Source organism: Thamnophis elegans, chromosome 2, assembly GCF_009769535.1.
Source record: "Thamnophis elegans isolate rThaEle1 chromosome 2, rThaEle1.pri, whole genome shotgun sequence".
In the NCBI taxonomy this organism is placed as follows: Eukaryota; Metazoa; Chordata; class Lepidosauria; order Squamata; family Colubridae; genus Thamnophis; species Thamnophis elegans.
This window is the reverse complement of record NC_045542.1, coordinates 18,817,326-18,834,391: the sequence shown is the minus strand read 5'-3', so window position 1 is coordinate 18,834,391 and position 17,066 is coordinate 18,817,326. Positions and strand designations below refer to the sequence as shown.

At 45.5% G+C, this 17,066-nt stretch overlaps 1 protein-coding gene across 2 annotated transcripts in view; it reads right to left on the bottom strand.

The window, feature by feature from the left end:
• Positions 1 to 488: 488 nt before the first annotated feature.
• The window catches only part of MBD6 (methyl-CpG binding domain protein 6), a 30,421-nt gene continuing 13,843 nt past the window's right edge, over positions 489 to 17,066 (bottom strand). The window contains exons 7-13 of one of the 2 annotated variants that reach the window (XM_032210164.1): positions 14,494 to 15,041; positions 13,518 to 13,659; positions 11,184 to 11,365; positions 6,177 to 6,665; positions 3,629 to 3,678; positions 3,444 to 3,519; positions 489 to 1,982 (exon numbers count right to left, since the gene is read on the bottom strand). In XM_032210164.1, the coding sequence (XP_032066055.1) occupies positions 1,908 to 1,982; positions 3,444 to 3,519; positions 3,629 to 3,678; positions 6,177 to 6,665; positions 11,184 to 11,365; positions 13,518 to 13,659; positions 14,494 to 15,041 (1,562 nt within the window). In that variant the 3' untranslated portion in view covers positions 489 to 1,907. The other variant, XM_032210165.1, reaches the window with a different exon arrangement.

Genomic DNA, 17,066 nt, shown 5'->3' with positions numbered 1-17,066 from the left:
CTATTATCATGATCTCAGGAGGTGAGCTCAGTCAGGCAATTTAGTAATGCTGCATTACCTAATGCGTTTGAAGTATCATTAGTCATGAAGCAAAGAATTTCTAATTTAATGCTAGTTCTGAATGAGAATTGAAAGAGGCACAATGCAGGGAGGCAGCTGCCAATCCGCAAACCACCTGCTTGTTATTGCTTGTTAAGGTTGCCTGCCCAGTAAGGCTGTTTTCTTTGAGACAAGGCAGTTCCAGCCTCTTCTCCCATCCTAAGTTAAGAGTATAGTCCTGTTCCAAAGCTAGAGTTTCAGCTGCCCAAAAACAATCGCATCCAGCTGTTTTAAATACATATTTTAATACTTGATACAAAACACCCCCCCCAAAAATAAACAAATAAACAGTAACTTCAATCTAAGCTTCAAAATATTTTCATCTGTTAAATTAAAAGTCGCTCCCATAGAAAAGCTACAATTCACAATTGTGTATTTTTATTTTTACAAAACAAAATTTAAGCTCGAAAAAGGAAAAATAGCTTTTCCTCCCCCATTCCTTTTTTTTATTTCTTCTTTATACAAAAGAAAGGCCGAAGTTGGTTGGTTGAAGTGCATGGGAGGGAAGGGGAGACACAGCACAACCTGTACAGTATCTACACAGTGCTTTTGCATAATGTGTCCAGAGTTGCAACCGGATGGGGGAAGAGGACGGGGGGGGGGGGGCGTGAATGTGATTTGGTCATTTAGAGATGAGGATTGTAGTGTATGTGTTTGGGGGAATGAATGGGGAGAGGAGCAGGGGAAAGGGAGTTCACGCTGGCAAAGATGGGCCAAGTGTATTTTTGAGCACAAAATCATCTTTCTCCACCCCACCCCAATATGCTGTGACCTGAGTGTTCTTTTGAGGATTTTTTTTAAAAAGGGAAATACAAGGAAATAATATATAGTTTAAAAACAAATAGGGGTATTTTTGTGTAGGGAAGAAGGTTGCCCTTGAGACTCTTACAGACCCAGAGTTGCAACTGGACTTGAAGAGGAGAATAGAACAGGCTAAGTCACCATTCAGGGTGTGGAGTATTGTTGCCGTCTTTGAGTCGCATATAAATAGAGGCAGAGTGGCTGCATTGGGAGGGAAGGGAAGAAATTTCTTGGAAAACTGAATAGGATTTTTCCTTGAACTTAACGTGGCTTATTTTCCTTATTGCTTTGTACCTTGGCCACTGGGATCAGGACCAAGCTTACCTGCGTGTGTGTGACAGAGATAGAGAGAGAGTGTGTGTGTGTGTGTATGTTTGGCAAGGCAGAGAGAAGAAGCAACTGATTCTTGTACTAAAACCCTGAGCCGGTTCTCACCCGTGTGCGGTGCACGCAGGCCTGAGGTAAGGTGGGAAGTGAAAGGGCGTCGTCCCCCTCCAGGAGGACACGGCCCTTGCTACTCCTTTCTGAGGTTTCGGGGGGACCCAACCATAGGGAAATCTCACCAGGGGTGGGGGAAGACACAAAAGCAAGGGCAGGAGGGTCTCCTGCACCACCAAGAGGAACGTTACAAACATGGCTTCAAGAAGTGCTATGGGCGTGGTCCTCTCCCCTCTCCCCCTTAGCCTCCTCCTGACAACAAACCCCACCCCGCCCTTCCCAAAAAAAATGCTGAGACCAGAGCTGCACCGTGTGCTTTTAGAGATCCCTCTGGCAAAAGATTCTGGAATCCAGGCAAGTGGTGAAGCTAAAACACATTCATGGTCAAGATGCTCAGAGCCGTCAGCAACAACCGATCCTTTTGCTGGTATTTCCTCCCCTCCTTTGGGCTACGCCCGTAGGCTGGGCCCCAGAGATGGGAGGGGATCATGGATGGGGAGAGACAGATGTCCCAAGCTCTCTTTGTTTAAGAGTGGACAGTGGTGGAGACCCCTTGGTTCCAGGCAGTGTTATGTGGCCAATTTCCTCCTCCTGTTTTTCACAGGCCGGCCAGGCCGAGGCCGTCGAGCAACAGTGTAGTCAACCTACAAGAGGGAAAAAGTGAGGAAAGAGAAGTTATTGTATTGTATTAATTCACAAGTTTGGATGACAGCACCACTCCTTATTCCTTCCCTTACAAAGCGGGGGAGGGGGCATCCTCAGGAGCAGGGGTGTCCAATCTTGGCAACTTTAAGACTTGTTGTCAGCCTCTGCTTTGCTGTTGCTTCGGCTGCCATGAAACGGGGAAGGAGGGCATGGTATTTGGGAGGGGTTACTCATTGTGCTGGAGGAAGGTTCTGGAGTTCAGCTGCTGGTCGGACTACGCATGCGTGGGAGATTCCCGCCAGGACTAACGGCACCAACACTCCATCTTCGTGATGCCTTTTGAAGTTATCTCACACCTGACACTTGAGAGAATTATGATTGGACTGTAACTGTGATGCCAAGGGGTGGGGAATGGACTATTCTATATATCAATCACTTTCGCGCCTAAATAATCAGATTTCGCTTCGCTATGCCTTTAATCATTTATAATTAGTAAAAGTACACTTGATTTCTACACATGGAGTCTCGTGGTCTTCTTTCCTAATTATCTAATGGAGAGGTGCTGACACTTGTGGACTTCAACTCCCAGAATTCCTCAGCCAGCAAAGCTGAGGTTAGCTCCACAATTGATAGGGCTTTCAGTTAGGACAGATAAACAGGATGTTGTGCTAGGAGGAGACTCTATGGTGGGGGAACCGGACTTCCGGTTGGCTCCAGAATTGAACGGGGGGGCTTCTGGTTAGGACCTTTATGGCTGTTTGAGTGTTTAAGGTTGCTGACTCCCTGGAATAATTTGGACTAGGGGACATGATACTATTTCCCAGTACTTGAGGGGCTCTCAACAGAGAAGAGGGGATCTATTTATCCCTCAAAGCACTTGAGGGCAGGACAAGAAGCGATGGGAGGGAGCTTGGCAGAGGAAGAAGTTCCAACTTGGAACCAAAGAGGAATTTCCTGACAGCGAGAACAATTAATCAATGGAATGAAACAATTAATTCTCCTGGAATTGTGGGTGCTCCATCAGTGGAGGGTTTCAAAAAGGCACTGGACAACCACTTCTTCAGGACGGAATAAGGACTCCTGCCTTGAACAAAGGTTTGGATAAGAAGATGTCCTTCAAAGCTGACTGAGGAATTCTGGGAGTTGAAGTCCACAAGTCTTAAAAGTTGCCAAGGTTGGAGACTCCCGCTCAGGAGTACATAATAACTCTTGAGCATCCCTTCTGCAGTCTTTGTAAATGGCCCTCTGCAGCCACAATTGCCAAAAATCAGTGGCATTTTTTCCCCTCCACACTGCAGTAGAAACCGTAGTATAAACCACAAAGGAGCCGTTTACCTCAATTTAAAAAGAGGCAGAACGCATCAATACTGTACGCCACACCTTAGGAAATCCCCTCCCCAAGAAATACTGGCTTGGTCTACTTCACATTCTCACCCACAAGAAAAAAAATACATATTTACCAATGGGCTGGACCCTGGATCAATGCTAGGACCCCGAATCCGTGTAGTCTCAGGTCGGGTACTGGGCCGGACACCACTGCAAAGAGAAAACAGTGGCCTAATAAATAACCTCTGAGATAAGTCAGGGCTTGCTTTGAATTCTGCTATCTTTACGAATCCCGTTCCTTCTGGGCACTGATTCTCACCTGCTTTTCCTCCTTCGGCCACGGCGGGCTGGTCGCCTACCTGGAGGTCCCTAGAAAAAAAATGGGTTAGAAGGTAAATAATTCTGAAGATGTCCGCTTTCTAAAAGCACTCCAGAGCTGACGGTAAGACCCTCCACACAATTGGCTTGACTGGCAATGCATGGTTTCACAACCTTTCTACAAGGATCAGCTCATCCATTCAACTTAAGGAAACAGTAAAGCTTTCCTAAACTTTTTTCGTTTCAGACTGAAGACAATGTGGAAAAATGTAAATATGTGCACAGAGACACCCATAATTAAATGCTGCCTCACATAACATATGCACAATGTTAAGATAATCTGGCACATCGCTATATGATTCTCCTGTTCTCTACATGCATGGGTTTATATTTAATATTGTTAGAATGAGGGAAACAGCAACACATACATACCTCCCCCATAGTTTGAAGAGTCCAAAATTCTTCCTGAGTAAGCTTTAGAATAGTCTTTTACTTTAAAACCAAAGTCCTCTGAAGAAGGAGCAATCAAAGGAAACAAAACAATGTTTGGGTTCACACATCACACTAAGCCATAATATCAGTCTTATCCCACCAGAATCAGGTTGCGTCCTGCAAGCCCTCTGCTGCTTGCGACTCTATAAATCTAACCCAGGGGTGTCAAACTGGCGGCTTGCGGGATGGATATGTCGCGCACAGGCCACGCCCACCCCAGCTCCGTGAAGGGAAAACACATCGCGAAGCATCACATAATGGCAAATTGACGCGGCAAGTTTGATACCCGGGATCTAACCAATCCCACAAATTCCTCAAATAGGCTTCAACCTATGACCAAATCCCACAAGATTACCATATTTTTCGGAGCATAAGACGCACCAAGATTTTGAATTAAAAAGAGACAGGCCTCCCCAAAACGACTTGTTTTTCATGAAAATGGCCCCGTGTTTTTGTCAAAAAGGCAGGCATAGCCTTTAGGAGGCTTATAGAGTGTTCCTGAGGGTGGGGGGGAGGGCAAAAACGAGCAAAAAACAGTCTAGAGGCTATGCAAGGCCATTTTTGCAAAGGGGGTGGCGTTTTGGGAGGCCAAAAGTGCTGTATTCAGTGTCTAAGTCACACCCAGATTTTCACCCTGTTTTTTGAGGCAAAAAGGTGCATCTTATATTCTGAAAAATATAGCACTTTATTAGGAGTAGCTGGAGCACTAAATACAGTTTCCCCCAACTTGTTTTATGTCTCATTGAGATGAAAAACAGCATCTTTCAATTTCTAAAGCAAAAAGCCTCCTTGTCTGACCTCCATGTAGTGCGGAGTCAGCCTTGTGTCAGAAGAGCTCAGCCTGACAGCTGGAGGGATAGAAAGTGCTGCGAAGATCAGAGGCAATCTGTACTTTTAGAGCAAGGGTGGGGAACCAAGGGCCTTTTATGACTGGTGGACTTCAATTCCCAGAATTCCTGAGCCAGCTCAGGAATTCTGGGAGTTGAAGTCCACCAGTCATAAAAGGGCCATGGTTTTCCACCCCTGTTTAGAGTGCTACAAACCCCCAGCAATTCTGGTTTGCAAATGAAAAATTTATATGAATCTTGCTAACTCTAGCTTACTTAACAAATCATGATTAAGAAAACCATGGCTTAGTATAATGTATGAACCTAATCAATACCATGAAATCATATGGCTATTGGTCCAATACCAGAAAAAAAACCCCAAAGACACACCATGAAGCACTTTCTGGAGGACTATGGAAAAACTGGGAATCTTCCTAGCCGACCTGGACTGATGTAAAAAGAGACTTAACGGTATAAAGCTATTCCTCGACTTATAACCATTCATTTAGTGACCAATCAAATTTACAACAGCCCTGAAAACAATGATTTATGAGTGGTTCTTAGGCATTGCCAGAATATCCCCACGATCACGTGAACAAAATCGGAGTGGCTGGCAACCGGCATGCATTTACAATCTTTGCCATATCTCAGGGTTGTGCGATTCTGCAGTTGCGACCTTCTCAGCTGGCTTCCAATGAACGATCGGTGGGGAAAGCTAGATTTGCTGAATCAACTGTACTGATTTGCTTAACAACTGTGGCACAAACAAAAACCCCTCGTAAAGTTGGGCATGACTCTCTTTAACAATTGCCTTGCTTATATTATGGAAATATTAATCCCAATTGCGGCCAGTGTGGGACACAAGGCTCAAATTGGGGTTATCTTTCACCTAAAGAAGAGACCAACACAACTGCTTTGTAGATTAGATCAAAGGTCCATCCTGGTCCAGCACTTGGGGTTTGATGGAGTTGTCAATAAGAAAGTACCCCCAGAAAGCAAGCTTTTTCCTTTTGGAGTGTCTGGACAATTGTGGTAAAAAACAATTTCCCTACAATTTCCTTGAACTCCTTCCTTGTTCCATCTAAGCTTTCCCCAGCTGGGTACTTTTCAGTTACATTGAGACTACAACCCCCAGAATTCAGCCAGTTGACTGGCAATTCCAGGGGATGCAGTCTCCAAACACCTGAAGGGTACCAAGTTGGAGAGGACCAATTAAACACTTCTACATACCTTTATCTCCTGAACAGCAAAAGGACCTGCTTGGGTTTCTGCACTGCTAGCCACCATTTCCCCGTTGCAACGCCAGGTGGGATGCGACAAATGTCCTGCGCCCAACTCAGGAAGTTGGCCATTGAAGTGGCGCCTTCCCCGCCCCCGCCCACCCCCCCGCCGTCCAGTCTTGCTGCCCCGGAGTGATCCTCGTGGAAGGCTGCTGGCAGAGTCCCCGTTCAGTTCTTCCAGGCTACACCTGAGCCGCTTGTGGGGAGAGTGGGAACCGCTGGCTTCTTGCCCTGCGGGGGCCTCCTGTTCTCCTTGCCGGGCTGGCTCAAGGGCTCTAGGCGACTCTAAGGCACTTGTGAGGGCAGTGTCCGTGCAAGGGGGCAAGATAGTCTGGTGGCTTGGCTCAGTCTCTGGCACAGGGAGCACGCTGGACAAGGCGGAGGCTGGCGGTTCACTGGGTAGCACCAGTTTCTCTGGGGCACTGAAACCAGTGCTTAGCTGGCAAACAGAGAGTGAGAAAGAGAGAAGAAACCTTCGTGAGATCATTTTACTTTCTCTGCAGCAATTCAAGGGTTGCTTCTCCAAAAGATTTTCTGGACCTACATTTTGCCAAGTGGATGGATTTTTGAACGTATAAACATGGTTGTTAAGTGTTCAATTTCTCAGGACTGTCTTTCTAAAGAGCATTAATATCACACTCAATTGGTTCCTCCTGGTCCTTTCTCATCTTTTAACCTTTCAGGGAAACAGTCAGAGGTGGTATTCAGTCGGTTTAGACCAGTTCGGGCGAACTAGTAGCGGAAAGTTTGAACAGTTTGGAGAACCGGTAAGTGCCACCTCTGGTAGACCCACCCCGTCGTTCCCTGTCCTTTATTCCCTTGTTTTTTAGCTCAGCTGATTCGCGTGGCAGAGTGGATTGCCGTGCCTCAGCTGAGCTAAAAAACAGCTCAGCTCACCAACACTGACACAGAGGGCGGTCTTTGAGTGCTGCATGCGCGCGAAGTACGAGCGCGAAGCGTGCTATCATAGAACCGATAGAAAAAGATTTGGAACCTCACCACTGGAAACAGTGTATTATTGGACAGAGATCTGGACTTTCTATTGCTGACTGCCTCCAACTAAGGGTGCAGCTATTTATTTGCTGCCCTGCTGTTTTGCTGGTGTTTTCCTCCTTACCCCGATTTCTCCTTTTCCTTTATCCTTTCTATTTTACTTATCTAACTTTCTGTTCCTTTTTCCTCCCTTCCCCCCCTCTCCTTATACTTCCCTACTTAATTTAGTAACTTCTCTTCCCGTGATCTGATCCTGCTTCTTCTGCTGCCGCCATCTTGAAGGAAGGAATGAAGGAAGGAATTGAACGAAGAATGTCCAGTTAGTTCCCACGTAAACTAAGAAGGAAACATGTTTCAGAAGATATTGGTTGTTTAGACTAGGAATACCGAATCCCAACTGGGCACGGACAGGTCCCAGTAGAGGAATAAGGAGATTCCATTGTCTCACTGCTTTGTTCACCCCTAAAAACAGCTGTGGGCCTCACTTTAATATTTATTAAACCAGTTAACTGACTCCTTAGTGGTCCTGGGTTCTGCTTGTTGCTTTTGAAAGCTACATCTGCCCTCATCCATGACTTGATGAGGGCACCAACCTGACATTATCACTGAAACCTAGGCAAGCTGAAATACCCATCTTGATTTCAGGTTTTGGGGCAGCAGGAAAGGTGGTGGGTAAACCTCATGAAACAGCTTCAAAGAAGGACGGGACATTATAAAAAAGCATCCTATTCTTGCTGGCATATTCCTCTTTTGATGCAATCCAACTACAGTAATTATGTGAATCCAAATATTTATTTATGTGCTCCTTGGCCATGTAATTTATGATTTAGGCTGAAGTGTATTCCTGACAGTTGGTAATAAGGATTGGTTCTAACTTCCTTAAAGTTCTGTAAATAATTGATTTTATTTATTGTTTATTTATAAAAAGTATTAGCCGCCCCATCTTATCACAGGGTAACTCTGGGCGGCTTACAGTTGCATCTTAGTTAAAATAAAAATATTAAAATCAAACTTTAAAACCAAAGACACAAGGGCAGGTTGGGGGCAGAATGGGGAGGGAGGTGGGATCTATTATTAATCAGCCATCTGTCAGACCTGGAAGCCCCTCCCATTTTTCTACAGTAGAAATTGTGGTAGGCCTGAAGGCCCAATGTAAAAGATGGCTTCCAGATCCGACACCATCTCCATTGCACTGATCCCCACACCGGGGCTCCAAGCCGAGTGGCAGAGCCACAACTTTAGGCCCTTACGAAAAGATAAGAAGGTTGGAGCCAGAAGATTCTGCTCCTTCTCGGGGACTACTCGGAGGAGGGCCTTCTCTATGGCTGCTCCGGCCCTTTGGAATGAGCTCCCCGTGGAGATTCGGACCCTCTCCACCCTTCGGGCCTTCCAGACGGCCATGAAGACCTGGCTGTCCCAGCAAGCCTGGGGTTGAGTTCCCCCCCCACTACTCGAATTTGCTGTGTGTTGTGCTTTTAAATTGTTCGTATTGTCTGATTGTTTGTCTTACTTTTTGTAATTTCCCCTCCCTTGGCTTTTGTTCAGCCGCCCTGAGTCCCTTCGGGGAATAGGGTGGCCTACAAATTGAATAAACTCCAAACTCCTTCGGCCCACACAACAATTTGTTCACAATGATATCTGCACACTGGACAAAACTCTGGCAGTATTGGTTAGTCAGTTGAGGATTGATAAATACACCTGTGTATCACCTGCATACTGATGACACCTGACTCCGAACAAATGGTCTCCCTCAGTGTCCTTATATGGACAGGTGAGATGAGAGCATAAAGTTGTGGTATTCTACAAATTGAAGTTTTCAGGTGCAACCCTCTCCTATTCTAACCAAAACCAGCAGGAACTGGCCACCTTATTTCTATTTCTTATAGCCAGAGAATATTTTAAATGTTTGAGGGAAATGCAAGAGTACCCAACATCTGTCCAGGAAAATATAGTCATGCCCAAAATCTGTCAGTGATAGATTGACTAAACTAGAAAATTAACTCCACAGGAAGACTAAAATTACTATCATTGTGAGAGGTATAATAACAAAATTTTGTCAGTTGGATTATGTAGTACCTTTTCTTTTTATTTATACTTCAGTAAATTAAGAAGCATCTGAGTCACTTCTGGATATTATCTGTCTGTTGTGGACTTAAAACAAGTTTCACTTTTTGTTAACTTAGCCACAGATCTTGCACATCTCCATCCTGGGTCATTTTCACTCTGTAAAGTCAGATCTTGCAGGAACTACTAGCCTAGGATTGCAGTGTTTCTCTTGAAAATTTAAAATATAATGCAGGATCCCCGTAATTCAGATACATATTTTGGGTACCGGGGGCCCCCAATGAAAAAGTTACCAGGACACTAAGTGTGCTGTGAACTAAGAGAGTTTGGGAATCACTGTTCTTCACAGCAGCCCAGGAAATAATCATGAGGAAGGAATCACCCTAAAAAGGAGAGCTGGCTGGCAACCAACCAATGCAATAAAACTGCAGAAATAATTAAATGTCACCACTCTTAACCCAATAGTTTAATCCCCAATACGGGTCCTTATGCATGCTTAACTGGTTCACTTGGTTGTTTTCCTTCAAGGGTTTTCCAGGCTTCTCTTCTGACATTTCATCTTTTGGCGTTTCTTGGAAAATCTAGCTCCTCCCCATTCTTCCTCTATAGGATTAGTAATAGCACTTATATACCACTTCACAGGGCTTTACAGCCCTCTCTAAGCGGTTTACAGAGGTCAGCCTACTGCTCCCAACAATCTGGGTTCTTATTTCATCGACTTTGGAAAGGTGGACGGCTGAGTCAACCTTGAGTCGGTGAGGATCGAACTGCTGGCAGTTGGCAAAATTAGCCTGCAATGCTACATTCTGTCCACTGCAGCACCAGGGCTCCTCATTAATGCACAGTAAGAGGCTGCATAAGAGCAACCTGGTCTAAGGTTCTCATTATCTGGCCATTCCAGGCACAAACAGAGGTCTACAACAAACAACTCAGGAAAAACCTCAGATGTCCTCTGAAACTCCTTCAGGTTCATCAGGGCACCTGGCGCAGACAGCCTAATAAGAGCCATGGTGGCACAGTGGTTAGAATGCAGTAGTGCAGGCTAATTCTGCTGACTGCCAAATGAACCAGCAGTTCAATTCTCACCAGCTCAAGGTAGACTCAGCCTTCCATCCTTCCAAGGTGGGTAAAATGAGGACCCAGACTGTTGGGGGCAATAGGCTGACTCTGTAAATTGCTTAGAGAGGGCTGTAAAGCACTGTGAAGGAGTATATAAGTGGTATTGTTTATAGGTCATTCCTTCTTGCAGGGGGAAGATAAAATTGCATAGGCACACCAAAATAACAACCAAAGAGTGATCTAACCATGGCAAAAGACTCCACCTTAGACCATATCACAGCTACCCCAAGGACCAAAACCAGATTTAATGTGTGATGTCTGGTTTTTTGATAATTGGGTTGCCATGAGCTCTTTGGCCGTCCCAAATTCAATGCCATCAAAGGGAAGGTTAAAATCTCCAAGGACTATCAGCCCCAGGGAATCAACCATTAATCTAGCAAGGGAATCAATAGTTTTAGTGAACTCCTCAGAACCACCATATATGGTCCTTACAGATATTAAACGCACTCCTTTTTTTTTTTGCTTCAAGTTTAATCTACGCACAATTACAATTTGCAAATGTATTACTCCAAGTACACATTTGAGAATTTTTACCCCTTTGCTTACGAGAGAAACAGAGGTGGCTTGCTAAGTACCAGTTTGGGTGTGCTCCCGCACCCTTGATGCTTCTGCGCATGCGCAGAAGCATCCGGACGGGTGGGCGGAGCCTTCCGCTGCGCTACTACCGGTTTCGCTGATCTGGGCTGAACCGGCAGCAACTCACCACTGGAGAGAAGAGCTAAACATTTGCCCATTGCCCACCTACCTTGAGGCTGATAGTGGCACTATCAAGACTGCTTACCTGTAAGCTCTGGAGGAGGCAGGCCAGGGGGTTGGAGCCTGCTAGTAAGGGTAGCTGTCCTTGGAAAAGCTGGATTCCGAGAGGCCCTTGCAGATTGGGTGGCAAAAGGGGCTGCTGGGCCTGGAGAAGAGGACTTCCAATCAGTGAGGGGCCTGAGGCTGGGTTCAGGGATGGAAGATCACCTTCACATGGGCAAAAGGGAGGAGAATGTCAACTCTGCTGCTGGCTTATAGCTATCATCAGCACCAACCCCAAACACTTCTAGGGGTAAGCCTTTGTATACCTCTTTTCTCCCCTCCAGACCTACAGTTAAGTGCTGGAAGGTCAGGAGGACTTTATCTGTTATCCAATTTTGGCACGTTCAGAAGGTATCTGAAAGAGGCACCTACAAGTCCTTTTGTTTGTAATAGATAAAATCAGTCACGGGGAACTGAACTGAAGAATCATCCCTTTACAACAATTCCTGCGTAGCAGAGATAGGTTCCTACCAGTTCACACCTATTCGGTAGAACCGGTTCGTCAAATCTACTGAACCGGTTAGAAGAGGTTCCACCAGTGGACACGGAAAGCAGAAGAGGTTCCAAAATTTTTTGAAACCCACCACTGGTCCTTGGATATGATTATTCTACACTATCATGCTCATATTTATAAAACTCAGTGCCTCTGTGAAAGGTAAGGATGACTACTGCGTTTGTGGTGCAATCAGAACATTGGGTGTGTTGAAGTTGTTTTAACGCAAACCAAAGATGCCTTTTAAAAAACAAGTTTACATCATATTCTTATGCATGCCAGTGCTGTGTGTGAGGTAATTTAAGGTGGTTCTGACAAGTGTCGTCGGCATCTTCATATCCGGTCACATGGGCAGCAAGCCACTCCCACAAAAGAGGCCACACCCACAGAGTAGGTTCGAACAATTTTTGAAACCCACCACTGCTGCATAGCCAATAAGTATAACTCTTATTCCCTCTCCACCAATCAGATCAGCAGAGGAATGCCAAAAGGGCCTGCATAGGGAGAAGCAAGTTGTTGGCACATCCACATTGAGCAAGAACTTTGCACAAACTACAGCTCTCCACAGGTGGACAACTGCAGGTAATGCCTTGCTCACTGATGCCTCGTTTAGTGACAGTTCAAAGTTATGACAGTGTAAAGAAAACCAGGTCATGACCAATCCTCACATTTATGATTATTCTACAGGGTGGATAAAAATCTATGATTTTAAATAATAATTATAAAAAACCCGGATTTTTAAATTTTAAATTGGATTTTTTTAAAATCAAATTTATTTTAATAAAATGCTTTCAGAGTAAAAATCTATCCAAAGATAGTTTTCTGTTTAAGATGCATTAATATATTTAGTTTATTCAGCATGAAATGGAGCTTAATTATCTTAGCATGGGGCTGTATATTCTGCAATATTTACATTTTTGGTAAACTCATTCAATTAATCCAAGCTCTGCAAGCTAAAAAGGAAATCTTCATTTTGTTTGCAAATGATAATATTAAAGATTCTAACTACCAGCAAGAGTGAGTCCTTACATTTAAAGAGCACCTGTCATTTCAGATCCATCATCCTATTAGTGGGCATCCGCTCACCTGCTGCTTATCATGTCCCTCAATTTGTTGTGTCACTGTTGCATCACCAGCCATCCCATTAAAGTGAACGGGAGAGTCAATGAGTCAGAGGAGGAGCTATTGTGGGACAGAGATGACAGTTGCTCTTTAAAAATTATGATTTAATAAAGCTGATTTAAATCAAGCCTTTTTACTAGTGATTCACCCTGCTGCTATAGCAACCCATGGCCACGTGTTTTAGGCACTTTGCAATCGGTGTACGTTTATGACCCTTGCAGTGCTCCATGGTCACGTGATTCAGCTTCTGACAAGCAGAGTTAAGGAAGAACCCAGAAGCAAAATCACAAGTCATGGTCACATGACGCCTCACTTAAGGACTGCTGAATCACTTAACAACAAGGGGAAGGGAGATCCTAAGTTGGTCACGATTTAGCAATAGTGCTGTTGGTCTCAATTGTGATTGATAGGCGAGGACTTACTGCATAACTCCAATTATATCCTGCCGGGAAGAATCAGGTTGGAGAAAGCAAAGAGCAAAACATTAGAGCAGTGTTTCTCAACCTTGCTGACTTTAAGTCCTGTGGACTTCAACTCCCAGAATTGAGAGGGGACTTAAAGTCGCCAAGGTTGAGAAACACTGCATTAGAGCAATAGGACATCTTTGGGGGGGGGCAGTCTCTTTCTGCTTAGGGGCAGTAATTTGGGTTTTAATACCTTCACTTTCCCAGGAGTTTGGGCATAGGATGACTATCAACTCACCCAGAAGTGTGGTGCTCAGCAGCGGGTTGACAAGCTGAGGCAATATGGGATTCAGACGCCCAGAGGCACTGGGGGTACCCTCAGTAGTTGTCGGTATGGTGTTAGTGGAGGTAGGTGCCACAGGAGTGCTAGCCAGGCCAGTCTGGGATGGAAGGACAGGAAAAGTCTGAGACAGGAGCAGCGCCATGAGGACAAGCCCCGCAGATGATTTCAGGAGAGAACTCAAAGCCGTTGCTCATTTAAAGCGGATGCAGAGCACTTTAAATATTAGTTCTTTGATTATCCCACAATTACCCATATTTTTCGGAGTATAAGACGCACCGGAGTATAAGACGCACCAAGATTTTGAAGAGGCAAATTAAAAAAAAAGTTTTTGCACTCTGCAGACGTCCCAAAAAGGGCCTGGTTTTTCTCCCCCCAACAAAGGACATGAATAGCCTTTAGGAGGCTTATAGAGTGCTCCTGGGGGTGCCCCCCCCAAAACAGGCTGTTTTTCGCTCATTTCTGCCCTCCCCAGCCCCCAGGAGCACTCTGAAAGCCTCCTAAAGGCTCTGCATGGACATTTTGGTGAAGGGGGCGGGATTTCTGGAGACAAAAAAATGCTGTATTCAGTGTATAAGACGCATCCAGATTTTCAGCCTCTTTTTTGAGGGAAAAAGGTGCGTCTTATACTCAGAAAAATACAGTAGTTCATAACCCTTAATGCAAAGTCTCCTTGGAATAACACTTTCTTAATACATAAAATCAACAGATCAGTATTATCTCCATAGTAGCTGGATAGATCTTGCGAAGGCTTTGCTAAAAAGCGACTATATTCCTTCCAACCTTTCAATGTTCCTCAGATAGCCTTCAACCTATGATCCAATCCCACAAGATCCTCATAACGAGGGAGACTGGTGCCCTTCCCGCCCGATCCTATCACGTCTCCATGAAATGAAAAACTTCTAAAAGCAACTGGCCCCTTGCGCAAACTTACCTGTGTGGGGCTCGGTCCTGTGTCAGAAGAGCCCAGGCCGGTTGCCAACAGTGCCGAGTTTAAAGCTAGGACAGCTGAAGGGGTGGAAAGTGCTGGGAAGAGCAGGGGATGCAGAGTTTCGGGCAAGCTGGCGAAGGGCTCCAACAATGGCTCCGTTGTCGCCGCTTCCCTCTGCCCTTCACACGCCGCCTCTGGCAGCGCCAACAATGATGCCAGGAGCCCACTTGGCTGTTGTAGCAAATCCAGGCTGGGCAGCACCAGAGGCAACAAGGGCTGTCCATCTGGCTCCTCCTGCAGGTTAAGAGGGGGAAGTGGTGTCTCTGGGCCCAAGGTCAGCGAGAAGGGGAAGGAGCCCAGGGGGAAGAGCCCAGGAGGTAGAGCATTCCCAAACGGCAGTGCTTGTTCCTGTGCCAGGAAAGGGAACGGATCGGCACCTGTGGGCAGCGGGCAGCCCACGCCCCCACCTTCCACTGTGCTGGTGGTGACAGTAACAGGGCTGGGGGTGGGAGGGGCTTTGGGAGTCATGAGTGAAGCCGAAGCAGCAGCACCTGCAGGAAAGAAAACAAAGGCATCACCTATCACAAGAACAGCCACACCCCTGCCGCAAGGGATGTTTGTTCCCAGAATGCACTGCACTTTGGAGATGCCTCTTTGTGAAATGTCCAACTCAGAGTACCTGCCCAGTGTCATCTGTAGCCAAACTCTCAGCAGACACTTACTCCACTTAATTCCTTGCGCAAGTATTTACAGTGGACAATGTGGGCTTGCGAGCAACTTTTTTGGATGCCAGGGTTCCTGTATATTTTAAGGGATATACAGAGGGGAAAATAGCAATAGCAATAGCAGTTAGACTTACATACCGCTTCATAGGGCTTTCAGCCCTCTCTAAGCGGTTTACAGAGTCAGCATATTGCCCCCACAGTCTGGGTCCTCATTTCACCCACCTCGGAAGGATGGAAGGCTGAGTCAACCTTGAGCCGGTGAGATTTGAATCGCCGAACTGCAGCTAGCAGTCAGCTGAAGTGGCCTGCAGTACTGCACTCTAACCACTGCGCCACCTCTTGCTAAAGGCTTAGGAGTTTTATCCTTTCTACTCTTCAACCTCAGAGTTAGTAACTGTGCTTGAATAATTCTAACAATTTAATTCAGAGACCAGTGAAATCTTCTGTGACTATAGATCACCCCTGAGGCAATTATCAGCCAACCATTCAGTCTTGCCTACTTCTCCTCTGATGAGGCATCGACTTTTAAGTCCGCCATCAATAGCAGCTTAATCTCGAGATATTAGGAGATATTTAGCTTTCACATAATCAAAGGGCCGGACCGACATTTTGGACTAAGCCATCATAGGCTTTGCTTTCGTTGGAAAAGACCCTGAGATTGGGGAAGATTGAAGGCAAAAGGAAGAGGGGATGGCAGAGGATGAGATGGTTAGATAGTGTCATTGACACAGTGGACATGGATTTGGGCATAATCTGGGAGATAATAGAAAACGGGGTGTGCTGTGGTCCATGGGTCGTGAGGAGCCAGACATGACTGAGCTCCATCAAAAATACATTGTTCGGGTTGACAGGATTGGTTCTCAGCACTGATTTGCAAAAACTTACCGTATTTTTTGGAGTATCAGATGCACCAAGGTTTTTAAAAGGCAAATTAAAAAAAAAAGTTTTTGCAGTCTGCAGACCTCCCCAAAACAGCCCGTTTTTCAATCAAAAAAAGGACACGCATAGCCTTTAGGAGTCTTGTAAAGTGCTCCTGGGGGCTGAGGGCCCAAAAACAAGCAAAAAAACCGGTCCATTTCCCACTCATTTCTGCCCTCCCCAGCCCCCAGGAACACTCTGGAAGCCTGCTAAAGGCCATTTTGGTGAAGGGGGTGGGTTTCGTGAGGCCAAAAATGCTGTATTCAGTGTATAAGACGCACCCAGATTTTCAGCCTCTTTTTTGAGGGAAAAAGGTCCAACTTATACTCTGAAAAATACAGTAGTTTTGGGGTTAACATAGGATAAGCCCACTTGACTGTAGCTTATTCGGCAAGCCTTAATTAAAACAATGCTTTAATATAACACACGAATCCAATCTAGGTTTCCTTTACATTGTGATATAATTATAAGTGTTACTAGGGCAGTATTGGAGAGCTACTTTTTCTGAACTTTATTTCCTTTTTTTAGTTGTCCCTACTATGAATGTCACTGTTCAGGGGTGGGTGGGGTGGGGAGTGCACCTTCTGCACCTGTTCCTGTAGAGGGGAAAATAGTAGTTAGGCCAGTGTTTCTCAACCTTGGTCACCTGAAGATGCGTGGACTTCAACTCCCAGAATCCCCCAGCCAGCAGAGCTGGGAGTTGAAGTCCACGCATCTTCAGGTGGGCCAACGTTGAGAAACACTGCGTTAGGCATTATGTTAATGGCGGGGCTAACCACTCCTCGCAACTGCTCCTCTTCCATTCCTCAATCTGTAAGTTTCAAGACGGGAAGATAAACAATTTAACCGGCACATCTACTGGTAATCTGGCAGTAAGAAGCAGCAATTTATCTAACTGCAAAGCACAAGGATTAAACCATGGCTAGTTGTTCA